We start from the raw sequence: 12,657 nt of genomic DNA, 5'->3' as shown, positions 1-12,657 counted from the left end.
TCTTCCTCCTCCTCCTTCCTCTTCCTCCTCTTCCTTCCTCTTCCTCCTTTTCCTTCCTCCTCCTCCTTCCTCTTCCTCCTTCTCCTCCTCCTCCTTCCTCTTCTTCCTCCTCCTCCTCCTCCTTCCTCTTCCTTCTTCCTCCTCCTCCTTCTCCTTGGGACCCCCAGCCCAAAGCCTACCAGATCCTCCAGGGCACCTGCCACCCACCTCTCCTCCTCCTCCTCCTCCTCCTCCTCCTCCTCCTCACAGCCCTCCTGCATTCACTGCTACGTTATGGTAGGACCGAGTCAGCCCCGGTCTTCCTTGCAGGGAGCAGAGCGTCAGGGAGAGCTGCTGCCCCCGAGGCACCCCCCTGGGAGACGGTGCCCCCCAACACCCGGCCTTGTCCAAGGGGCATCGCCCACACACGCTTTCTCTTCACACCCCAGACTGCCACGTCCCGGCACAGTTCCAACAAGCACGGATGGATGCCTCTCCATCTCCCCACACTCGGGGCACCTGCACCCCAACACGCCCCCGACCCAGCCAGAAGGAAGAGCGCCCCCCATGTGCGAGGACAAGGCTGGCCCCATGAGTGCCCCCCCCCCCCGAGATGCCCCGAGTCGCCGCTCGGCCCTGCCCAGGACCGGCAGAAATCCAGAAGGGCCGCCAACACCGCGTGTTCTGATTGGTGTCCGAGGCCATCCTCCCGGCCGGCCGCGAGGCGCGCTCTAAGGCGTTTATCCTCCAGAAGGGTCTGGTTCCCGCCTGCCCCTCTCAATAGGGTTCGCATCCCCGGGACGCTCACAAGGACTAGTCAGTAAATACATAAATAAGTGAAATCCTCCATGTTGTCCCTTTAGAAGCATGAAGCGCAGACAGACACCGAGTAGCGGCTCGGCTCGGCCATCCCCGGTTCCGGCCCCGGCCCCGGCCCCGGCCCCGGCCCCGGCCCGTCCTCCATCTCACCTGGAGACATGCTGTTTGGGGCAGGGGGCGCCCGGCGCGCTCCCGCAGGCCACTGGGAATGAATTCTCTGCTTTTCGCTCTGCCCCTGCAGCGGACCCCCAGCCCAAAGCCTGCCAGGTCCTCCGGGGCACCTGCCGCCCGCCTCCCTCGGGGTCTGGAAAGCTCTCTCCCAGGCTTAGAGCAGGGACCTGCCCTCGCTGGTGCCAGGGCAGACGTTCCGGCCTGGGAGACACAGGATGGTGCCATGGCTGGTCTGGCATGGGCAAGCCAAGAAAGAGAAGCCCTAGCCCTTCCGGTCCCGGCTCCACAGCCATGCCCCTCCTCTCTCCTGCCAAGGAGATGAGAGCAAGGGCAGAGGGCCACGGCGGACAAGACGCCCCAACTCTGTCCACTGGCTCAAGATTTAGGGGGGAGAATGGAAGGGGATTTCCCCAGAGGTGGCCAAGAGAGCCACCACGGGGGCCGAGCCAGCTTCCCACCTTTCTCGCCTCCGTTTGTGGCTTCCAGGCCTGCATGCTGCACTGGGCCTTGGTCTGAGGAGGACTCACAGCCCTAGAGTGCGTCTGAGCAAAGCTGGACCCAAAGGCAGAGCCCCAAAGGGCAGGGAGTGACCAGAGCGAGCCTCGGAAATCAAGCCTTCCTGGGCCAGACGAGGGTCACTTAGTGGCAGCTATGCAGGCAAGGCCTCAAAATCAGTGCTGAGGCCTATTTGGGGGTTTGGGGGCTCCCTTGAAAGCAGTGACAAAGGGCTGGGCGCACTGGCCAGTGGCAGCTGGCTTTCTTTCTTTCTAAGGAACCCCTGGATTAAAGTTGTGCACCTCCTTTAAGCAAGTCTCATGTACTTTACCTACAAAAACAGGCAGGAGGTCCTTAAACAAAGAGCATACTTTTGTGATTCATTCAAACACCTTCCAATTGGGGGCAGTTCGGGGCTCAGTGGAAGGAGAGCCAGGCCTAGAGACAGGAGATCCTGGGTTCAGATCTGGCCTCAGATACTTCCTAGCTGGGTGACCCTGGGCAAGTCACTTGACCCCCATTTCCCTTCCTGCTCTTCTGCCTTGGAACCAATCTGATTCTAAGATGGAAGTTCAGGGCTTTAAAAAAGCAAAACTAGCTTCCAATGGAATGGTAATGATTGTCCCCCAAGAGTATTTTCAGTTCTCAGGTGTCCCCGGTCTGTAAACTCTGTGGAACAGAGAGAGGTGCCCTTGCTGGTGGTACTTGCTGGGTTGAGGGTGTCAAGCACTGTTATATAGTCTATGAGATACATCCCATTATTCTTGAGCGATAATCAATGAGAACAGCACCGAGTCCAGAGGAGAGCCTGACCTACGAGGGAGGAATGTGGCGAGCCTGCTCCCAATGTCCTAGCCATTCCCCATCTGTCTCGTCTGTCCATTGAGACCAGGCTCCCTGCTAAGCCTGGCAGCAGCCATCCAGGAGGGCACAAGAAAACCTAGTCAGCTCCTCTCCCCCCCCCCACCCCGAGCCCATCTCTAGCCCCAGGCCTGCCCCCTCAAGTAGCCCTGCTAAAGCCCTGCTCCCTCCAGGCCACCCCGTGGCCTCACAGCCAGCCCCACCCTATCTCACAGGCCCACACGGACGCTTTCTGAACAGAGGCTGGAGGGCCTCAAACTTCTCTGGCATCTGCCAGGGGCTTCTCTAGGATTCCTGCCAAGATGGTTATCTCTCCAAGAAGGAATGTGGGGGCCACCTCCTTGGACTCCTTGCCTGCCCCGGACATGCGGCTCCTCCAGACGACACGTGGATGTCCAGGCCCGTTTCTTTCGAGGTATGCCTAATTCACATTGGGAATTCTTTCATGCTTTCAGCCCAGCTGGACCAAGAAAGAGGTCCCCCACTTGCTAAAGAGTGATTCTTCCTGAGACAGAGCAGCGATCTTGTCTCCTGGTGCCCTCGGAGCGACGCTCTCTCCCTTCTTCATCCCGCAGTCCCCTATTTTGCTCTTGCTGTTGGTCCTGCAGCCGCCATGCATCATGTCTTCCACCATGTCTCCCTGGGGCCCAGCCCAGGTTTCTAGGCCGAGTCCTGGCTCGGTCAGTTCTGCTGGATCTCACTGACCTGGGGATCCCCTTCGCAAACCCATTCCTCCTGGCACGAGGGGAGCCAATGCCGACGGGCTCCTCTGTTCAGGCCTGTGGGTCAGGCCAACACCCTGGCCCCGTCCTTCTCCATCTAAGACATCCTGGCTGTGGTTATCTTTAGTGCATTAGTCATCTCGTATCTAGACTTGAGGCACCAGAACTCAAGTTGGAAAGGGCCCAGCTTAAATCACCAGAAAGCAACAGAAGTCTGTCCACACGAGCATGTAGCAGCACCCAGGCAGCTCTCTTTGTGCACAGATGGCCAACACACATCCATGTGGACAGACAGATGCCCACACTGCAGAGGCCATGATAGTCACTGCCTCCAGAAGCCAGAATGTTTCATGGCCTTGGTGCCACCAAAGAAGACATCTGGGGGTCGGGTACTGCCTCTGAAAGGCCACATCTGGGCTTGGCCTTACCCTGGTGTCACTCCTGAAAGCTCTGGCCTTTGCTACAATCTTTTTCTAAACAGAATCCAACCCCATGGAGATGGCGAGGGGCAGGGGAGAGAGCCCAGGCTCAGGGTATGGGGGTCTTGGGATCCAGCCTTGCCTCAAGAGTCCGAGGGTCACAAGAGCCCTGCAGTGTCTCCCCCTCCCTCCTGTAGGAAGAGTCCCAGGAGGTTACAGCTATGTCCTTTTGGTCAGAACCTGGGATTTCACAGGTGGCCAGTATTCCCATTGTGGTGGCTCCCTCCAACACAGACTAGAGGTTCTTCTGTAAATAAGCAATCTTGGAGAGTTTATACAGCAATTTGTGAACTTTAAGGGTTCTATAAATGCCAGCTCATAGGAGACACACGCCTCCCTCAGGCCAGAGCTCCTGGACAGTTCAGCATTCCCCACTCAGAACCATTCCTGTGTGTCCACCAATGGCACCTAACCCCACCCTCCGCCCTTTCTCTCCAGGGCATTCGCTTCATGCTTTGATTCTGATGGAAGAAATAAGCCGGCCTGTTAGTGCTGGCAGAAAATCCCGGGCATCCCCAGAGGGGAGAGAAAATGAGGGAGCCCCAAAATCCATCCTGGGAGGAGAGGGCGTGAGAAGGATCAGACTTATCTCCAGCTCCCCCTGCACCCCAGCCCGGCAAGGCCTGCCGCATCCCCCTAACCCCTGCACCATCCCGGCCCCTAAAAATGCCCATCCTCCAGGCCTCTTCCAGCATAAAGGGACAGATCTCCTAACTGATGAAGCGACAACCTGCACTTCCTCCTGCTGCCTCAAAGCTGGCCAGGCAGCAGGGTCATCGCCCATTTTCCAGGCCTTTGTAAGTCAAGCACCATCCACATTCATCTGAAAGTGCTTCCCAGGCTTGGGGGCGTCTATACTCACTGGTAGTAGACACTGAGACGACTGGACTATAGTAATATTCTCCTGAGGGGTTGGTGACCTTCAATCGAAATTTATACAAGGTTCTGGGCTCCAGACCTTCCACAGTGTGCTTTGTTGCGTAGCCTCTGGAGAGAAGACATACAACATGGTTAGCATTTGGTCGGCCAATTGGCCTCCGTTGAGAGTGAGACAGGCTGGGACCAGATTCCTATACATTGGTATTGCATTCATGTTGGCAACTAAAAATATTTGCCTATAGCGGCACCGTGGCCCAGGGTAAGCCACATACAGACACATCCACAGACACAGGCACAGAGTTCCCAGGACTTCAGTTTCTTCATCTATTAAATGGCCACATTTGAGACCCCATAATCTCTAAGTAAGGATCCCTTCCAATGGGAAGTTCTGGTTGGTTTTGTTTTCTAAGGATAAAATGTGGCACTGGGTTCATATCTGGAAAACCAGAAAGATCATGTGGTGAGCCTCTGCTCTCTACACAGGTTAGTACTGGGCTCCCTCATCTCCAGAAAATCTTTATGGGAGTAACCTACACATACCAAGGCCATCTTTGATGAAGAAGAGGTAGGGAACTTTAAGTTTGGATCCTTGTGACCACCCTGGGAAGTAGATGCTATTACCACCTCCATTTTACAGGTGAGAAAACTGAGCACACAGAAGATAAATGACTTTCCCAAAGTCAACTGGTAGCAAATGTCTGAGGCCAAACTTGAACTCGGGTCTTCCTGACTTCATGTCCAGATCTTTCTTCACTGTGCCAACTATGAGAAGAGAAGTGTTCACAAATGATGCCCTAAGGCAAACTCCATTTTCTGTTTGAGAGCAGGAGACCCCACTATGGCTGTGGTTTACAAGCATGTCTCCACTTTAGATTCCATTTGAGATGTAATACCAGAGATCACTTGGCTGACAATGAGCTGATTATTAAAACCTCAGTGATTGAAAACAGGGAGACACCCTTAGCAGAGGACTGTCTTTGTCCTGGAAGATGGTTGAGAGGCAGGGAGGCCCTTAGGCTCTCCTAGGGCTAGGTACGAGGATGTGCCAAAGGCCACCAACCCCGGAACCCACAAAGCCTCCTTCCTGAGATCCATCAGCACCTCAGCAAGTTGCCCCAGACTAGGCATGTGCGAGAAGCAAAGTGGACAAAGCCTCTACTGCCTGGGCCATGCTGTGTGCTGGGCGGGGAGCCCACATCCTTGTGTGTGCCAAATGAAGGAAGGCAAGGCTAAGTGTCAGAATAGCCTGGACACAATGGAGGGTTTAAGAAAGAGATGGAACCCAGGGAAAAAGAGGTCAGTGGCCCACCTAAGAACTCCACTTTCCTGCTACAAGTCCCCATGAGAACACTGGTTGAAAATAGGCTCAGAACCGTCTTGATTAGAATCAGTTGGAAGATGGCAATGGAGATATACATATCTGGAGAAGGAATCAATAAAGCCAGGGCCAATCATTTGGAGGCGATTTCATGATCAGGGAGAAATGAGGTGAGAGGACCCGGAGGCTCTTCCCAATTTCCTAAATTCCAGGTTCAAAGGGCAAGACACCCTCATTCTCTCCTTGAATCCCAGGGTCTCGTTCTGACCCACCCCAGTGCTCAAACCATCAGGGCCTCCCCAGCCTTCACGGCTCAAAAAGTGTTCCTTTTTTGTTCCTAACCTAAAGTTTTTCTTACCTCGTGGCTCAAAGCTAGACTGCATTATGTTCATGTCCCTTCTCTTTCCTGCTGTCATTCTCAATAAAGAACTTTCAGGCCTCTGTCCTCAGGATCTTCCCTTGAGAGTCTTCCTTTGGCTGGATTATGCCACAGTAAGTGTGGATTTCTCCTTCCTCCCCAGCAACCCCTCCAGAGAAACCAAGACCACACTAGGGGTTCACAATCTATGCTTCAAGCACTTGGAGGGGCAATCATTTTGGATCTCAGTTTTCCCATCTGTAAAATGAGGAAGTGGGCCTAAATGACCCTCATGTTGGCCCATCCAGAAGAAAAAAATAATGAACAAAAATGAAGTGATACCAGGGACTTGGAGACCTAGTGACTAGAAGTGGTGCTAAGGGAATATTTATAGAACCAAAGAATCAAGAAAACAGAGAAGTGTTGAGTCTAGATTGTACATAAACCAGAACACCAAATGCACAAAGCCAAGAAAAACAGACCTTTCCAAGAATAGAAGGACATGGGGGCCCTGGTTGGCCACTCCTCCTGACCCTACCCCCTGGGATGCTCGGCTGCCTCCTTCCACTTCCTTCGAGTCCCAAAGGAAATCTTCTCTCCCACAGGAAGACCATGTGCCCCCCACAACTTCTGGTGCCTTCCTGTTGTTCACCGTTTCCTCTCCCATAGCTTGTTTGTACAGTTCTGGGCACGTCATGTCCCTTGTGACTGTGTCCTCTTCAGTGGCAGAGACTTTACCTGTCCTCGTCTCCCCAGCACTGAGGGAAGAGAATTAGTACTTGCTAAGCACCAACTATGTGCGAGCCACTGTGTTCAGAGCTTTTTTACAAATATTATCTTGTCTGATCACCACAACAACCCAGAGAAGTAGGTGCTATCACCCCCCCTTTTATAGCTAAGGAAACTGCCACAAATGGAAGTTATGCCACCAGCTGCCTCTGATGCCTGATAGCAGGCACTTGCTAACTATTTATGGACCCACTGGGCATTACAACTCAAGTTTACAGACTGCCTGTGGTAACTGAGGAGACAACAGGAAATCTCCCATTTCCTAATGTCAAGAGGCCCTACAGAGTCCATCTTGGCGTGTCCCAGAGGCCTGAGAACAATTTTGGATTCAATTACAAACAAGAAGCATCTTCCCAAAGTAAGATCCAGAGTGCTTCGTTTCACCAGGGGATGAGGGAGCAAATGGGGCATCGGCCTCTTAGTCCTTGCTAGCAACCCTCCCCGCATGGTGGCTCCAACATAGGAGTCAGATGGGTGCCCACAAGCTAAGGATGAGATGAAGTGCTGCTCCTTGGGGTCCTGGGGTCTTTGCCCTCTGCCCATGCAGAGGAGAGGAGCAGCGGGCCTTTGTGAACAAACAACACCCCCCCTCCAAATCAGATGAAACAGAAAGCCCTGCCGGGTATCCCAAAGGACCCAGGAAACCACAGCCATGAAGGAAAGGGCTGACCGAGCCATTCAGGGCAGCCTGTGCTGAGGAACTGGCAGGCTCTAGATCCTTGTGTGTCTTCTTCAGGGTCAGAGAGGGCATTGCTCTGAGAACTGAGGCCAGTGTAAGAGGCCTAGACACTGTCCACTGGCTTTGAGCTCTCAGGCCGAGTGATGGGAGGCAGGGTGTGCACAAGAGCTTAGCGAACCAGATGGGCCAGTGTCCAGGGGGAGAGCCTGAGCATTTGGGGTGGGTTGGGAAGTGGAGATGGCCTTTGATCGGCCTTGAGGAAGCAGAAAGACTTCCATTCCGGGGGGCAGTTTGGGGGCGATCTCCTAGTCGTAGGGCCCGGCACAAGGGGTAGAAAAGTATGAGGCATTTTCAAAAAAGGGAGCAGGACATTCTGGCTAGAGCAGAGGGCTCCCACAGCTCGAAATGAGGTGGAAATGCTGGTTCGGATCCCACTGTGAAGGGCCTTTCATGCCAACCAAGAAGGAACATGACCAAAGAAGGATGATCTGTGTGGCTGCGGCCACAGGCAGGAGTGGAGAGAGGCCAGTTTGGAAGCTCTCTCTGCCACCAAAGCACCAGGACCTAACTAGAGACTGTGAAGGACCCTGGCAGGGAAGCATCACGGGGCTGCGTGGCACCAGCCGGGCAGGGGCATCCCAAGTGAAGCAGTCGCTGAGTTCTGGGCTCCCATGGTCCTCTGCAACCCTCAGGCCAAGATCTCAGACTGAATCTGCCCCAAATGGTCCCCTTAGCATCACTGGCAGAGCAGAGGTCAAGATGAATGCAGTCCCATCCTGCCACCTAGTGGCCTCTGCTGGCTCCTTCTCCACGAAGCTGACCTGGCAATCCAGCCCAGAAAACATGAGCCAGGCTGAGCAAGGACCCACGAGGCTGTGAGGGGGAGGAGGGAAGGGCTCTCTCCCAGCCCCCCAGTTCTAGGGAGGAGGCCAGGGCTGTGGACTATCATCCTGATACTCGGTAAGCAGACACCACTGTTTGGCCTGGGCCACGGTGGATGGGGAGGAGATGAGAGAAGAGAAGATGGAAGACGCTCATCCTCAGGCTCCCCCCAGCCAGAGCCAGGATCCAAGGGAATAGAGGAGAGGGTGTGAGGGCCCCAGCTGTGGGGGCCACGGCCCCTGGGCCCACTCTGAATAACACACCAAGTCCTTGTCCCAATTCTCTCATCTCTGTGAAGCCCCTGTGTGTGCTTTCCTGCCTCGGCCTTGGCGATTCTCCCTCGGTTCTGGCTCTGGTGCTGCTTGGCTTTTCCCAGGTCTGTGTGCCACAGAGCTGCCCGACGGAGAGGCCCCTCTTCCTTCTCAGGACCCACGGTAGGCCGACGGCCAGAAGGGCCTGCCTTTGCGCCTTGCTGGCTCTGCAGCCCAGAGCAAGTCCCTTGGCCTTCCCCAGAGGCACGGCAGGGGCTTATCTGGAGGTTTCTATATAGGGAGCTCCCTAAATGACCAATATGGGAAAATGTCTGACACATCTGCACGTGCAAAGTCTCTATCAGCTTCCTTGCCTTCTCAGGGAGGGGAGAGGATAAGGAAGGGGGGAGAATTTGGGGCTCAACATTTTCTTTATAAAATGAATTTTAAAATTGTTTTTAGGGGCAGCTGGGTAGCTCAGTGGAGTGAGAGTCAGGCCTAGAGATGGGAGGTCCTGGGTTCAAATCCGGCCTCAGCCACTTCCCAGCTGTGTGACCCTGGGCAAGTCACTTGACCCCCATTGCCCACCCTTACCAATCTTCCACCTATGAGACAATACACCAAAGTACAAGGGTTAAAAAAAATTGTTTTTATATGTAATGGGGGAAGGCTAAAATATTGTTTAGAATAAAGAAATCCTAAGTCTGATTTTTTAAAAGAATGATGGCTAAGGATGCCTTCCCTCCCACGAGGCAGCCTGGCTGCAGTGACTGGGGCTGTCAAGAAGGTTCCCTTCCACCTTTGAAATCTCAACTAAAAAGTCTTCACTGACTTTCCAGGAGCACACGGTGCCGTAACATGTCTGCCCTTCATCCCTATTTTTTTTCCGAAGACACAGAAATTTCACCATAAAACAGATCCAAAAGAATCGATACATGTGAAAATGGACATTCCATGGGGCTGGCTCGCTTGCTAGACCCTGATCCCAAGTCCCCATAACCAAGGCTCCCCTCTCTGGTTCTCCATAGCTGTGAGGATTTCTAGAAGAATAAAGCACCGTTCAGGCTAGGTCAGGTGCTCATCCCGCCTAACTCAATCTAGGAGAGAATTCTGAGGCACAGGAGAGGAGAGCCTGGACCCAGCTCTCAGACCGGCCTCGCTTATGTCCCTGGGTTTGGAATTTTAAACAGTTATTCATTATGTAACCTAAAGAATTCATTTTGGCCCAGATCTCTGGTTTCCTCAGAGAAGGGCACTCCTCCTCTCAGCACCCTCTCGAGCCAGGGTTCTAGCCTTTTAGGTCTTGGACCCCTGGAACCAGAAGGCTGATGAATTCCTAGACAGACCCTGCTCAGAATCCTACTCTCAAATGGAAAAAAAAAGAGGATACAAAGGAAGCCAAAGGGGAATAAAAACCAAGATGCCGTTTTCCTTCCAGGGCCACAGATCCTCGGAAATCTCTCCCCACATCCTCTTGGGGAGGGGTAGGGGAGACCCATCCATGGACCCCAAGTTAAGAACTGTCCTAACAACGTGTGTGATTTAGAAGTCAGGGGACTTGCTGAGGACAAGCAGGGCACAAATCTGGGCCTCTGGACTCCAATCCCCACGACTACTGCTTCTCAATTTTGAAGAGAGCCAAGAAAAACACTAATTAAGTATTTAATTAAGGCAACTTAAAAAAAAACCTTCTTCTAAAAAGGACAGGCCAAAAAGCTCAAGTCGGCCGTCGTGGCATTGCGGAAACTTTGAAATGAATGTTTGCCCTGGATGAAGACTACAAATCCCTCCACGTAATTTGGAAACCTGGACAAAACTTGAAACTATTCAACATTGCACCTACGTATAAATGATACCATAAGTGTGCATTTTGGGGTCCTCCTCTTCTATTGAAAACCTTAACCACTGTTCCTGAGGTCCTTTTCTTTGGATTTTCTTGTCCAAATCCCAGTATAATTCAATGCTGTGATGAGTCACTTTACCCACCACTGGTGGATGAGGTTTTGAGGCAGGAACAATTGCTAAAAAAAAAAAATACAGTATTTCAAGACATTTTTCAGTGAGGTAGAAATTCTATTCAACTTATTCAGTTTAACAAGTATTTCTTTAGCAGCTACTATGTGCCAGGTGTTGCTCTGCTTGGTGCTAAAGCTGATAGAAACACCAACAAAGATGGAGCCTGCCCTCAAGGAGAATGCACTCCACAGGAAAACAGAGGCTGACTCTTCACAGCAGCCCACTAAATGGGCAACAGAAGCCAGAAGTCAAATGCAGGCCCCTGTTTGGGCCACAGAGCCTGCTACTTTCCAAATTCCCACCATTCTGCTGGCACCATTCAAGGACGGGATGTCCTGGGGCACATAATTTTGTGGACAAAACGGAGGCAATTGAGACGGTGCTGGGGAGGCCCAAGTGCCAGCTTTAAAGTCCCTGCATTAATCCATTAGTGTCAGCAGCAGAAAACCTGTGGGCAGAATCGCTAACCCTGGCCAAGCACCTCTGAGAGGAGGCCATGGAGGCCAGAAGACTGGGAGAGGAAGAAGGCCTGTGCATTGTTAGGTCGGTGCTTATAGCCATCACTGATGGGCCAGTTCAGAAACACATGCTCCTGAGGATGGGGCAATGATGCCTTCAACTTCCCACAGAGATGCCCTCAGCTGGATGCCTCTGGCCTCTCAGCAGAGCAAAGCATCAATTGGAGAAAGGTGCAGAATCTGTTATAAGGGAAGGCATCTATTAAGGAAGGCTAAGTAAGAGGAGAAGGAAGGAAGGGAGGGAAGGAAGGAGGGAGGAAGAAAGAAGGAAGGACTCCATATTTAATACAACCTATTAATTAATCAGAAACCTCCTTTAAGTCGACACCAATGGGTGGCTAGCCAACTTGCACTTGAAGATCAGTGAGAGGAAAGCCCCTACTTCCATCACAGCCGGTCCCAATTTGGGAGAGCACAAATTAGAACACATTCTCTTTATCCCTAAAACCTGTAAGTCTGTAGAAAGAAAACTCAGTTGAGGCGATATCTGCAAAGTGCTCTGTCCATGTCTGCTCTTATTCTATTTCATGGGACTTCGTTCTAGAAGGTCCAGGCTATTGTGCCAAGCACTAAACCTCAAGTATGCTGTCTGGGAATGCCAGTACTTATTCCATCAGAGTATTCCATAAAACAATAAGAATTCCTGAAAGACCAGGAGTAGCTGAAACATCTCACAGTATAAAATACTACTTTCCCATAAAGTGATAATCCCAGGTGGGAGACAGTGTTAGGAAGGAGCAGAAAAAGGGTTCAACATCCTCCCCACAGACTACACTCATTCCTGCCTCTTATGGCTTTGACCACACTCTTCCTTGTGCCTGGAATCACAGGATCATAGGTTTACAGCTAGAATGGACCTAAGAGCCAATCAAGTCTAACACCCTCATTTTACAGATGTGGAAACTGAGGCAGGCAGAGGTGAAGTGGCTTGTCCGTGATCACCTAGCTAGTGTCTGAGAGAAGATTTGAAACCACATCTTCCTGACTCCAAGCCCAGTGAAGTCTATCCACTGTGCCATCTGCATCATGTCCTCAACGTACAGCTCAAGCCCTATTTCAGGGAGATGCCCCTCCATATTCCAGTGCCCACTGATGGCCCTCATCTCCCAACCAATTCCCATGTCAGAGGTATTTGCCATGTTCACCCCTGACTAGACTGTAAGCTCCTTAAGGTTCAATATTGCTTTGGTCTTTCTCACTGTCGTTGTAACAACTGAGTATAAGAAAAACGCTCCTTTCTTTTCCACTTTCATCTGTCCACATTTATTACATCTTCTATACAAAATAAAAATTTTATATTGTAAAAGAAACATTTTAGAATAAAGATATTAAAGAGAGATAAAAATTAAGCGAATCAGAAGACCTTGATGTGATTTATTCTATAGAAATCTTTTTTGATTTCTTTTTTTTTAATTACATGTAGAAATAATTTTTTAAAAAA

At 51.8% G+C, this 12,657-nt stretch overlaps 1 protein-coding gene across 1 annotated transcript in view; it reads right to left on the bottom strand.

Moving 5' to 3' along the window:
• The window catches only part of FANK1 (fibronectin type III and ankyrin repeat domains 1), a 78,250-nt gene that overhangs the window by 10,127 nt on the left and 55,466 nt on the right, over positions 1 to 12,657 (bottom strand). The window contains exons 2-3 of the mRNA XM_044662963.1: positions 10,526 to 10,703; positions 4,389 to 4,513 (exon numbers count right to left, since the gene is read on the bottom strand). Coding sequence (XP_044518898.1) covers positions 4,389 to 4,513; positions 10,526 to 10,703 — 303 coding nt within the window. The remainder of the gene's footprint in view (positions 1 to 4,388; positions 4,514 to 10,525; positions 10,704 to 12,657) is intronic.

Source organism: Gracilinanus agilis, chromosome 2, assembly GCF_016433145.1.
Source record: "Gracilinanus agilis isolate LMUSP501 chromosome 2, AgileGrace, whole genome shotgun sequence".
In the NCBI taxonomy this organism is placed as follows: Eukaryota; Metazoa; Chordata; class Mammalia; order Didelphimorphia; family Didelphidae; genus Gracilinanus; species Gracilinanus agilis.
This window is presented reverse-complemented; position numbering and strand designations above follow the sequence as displayed.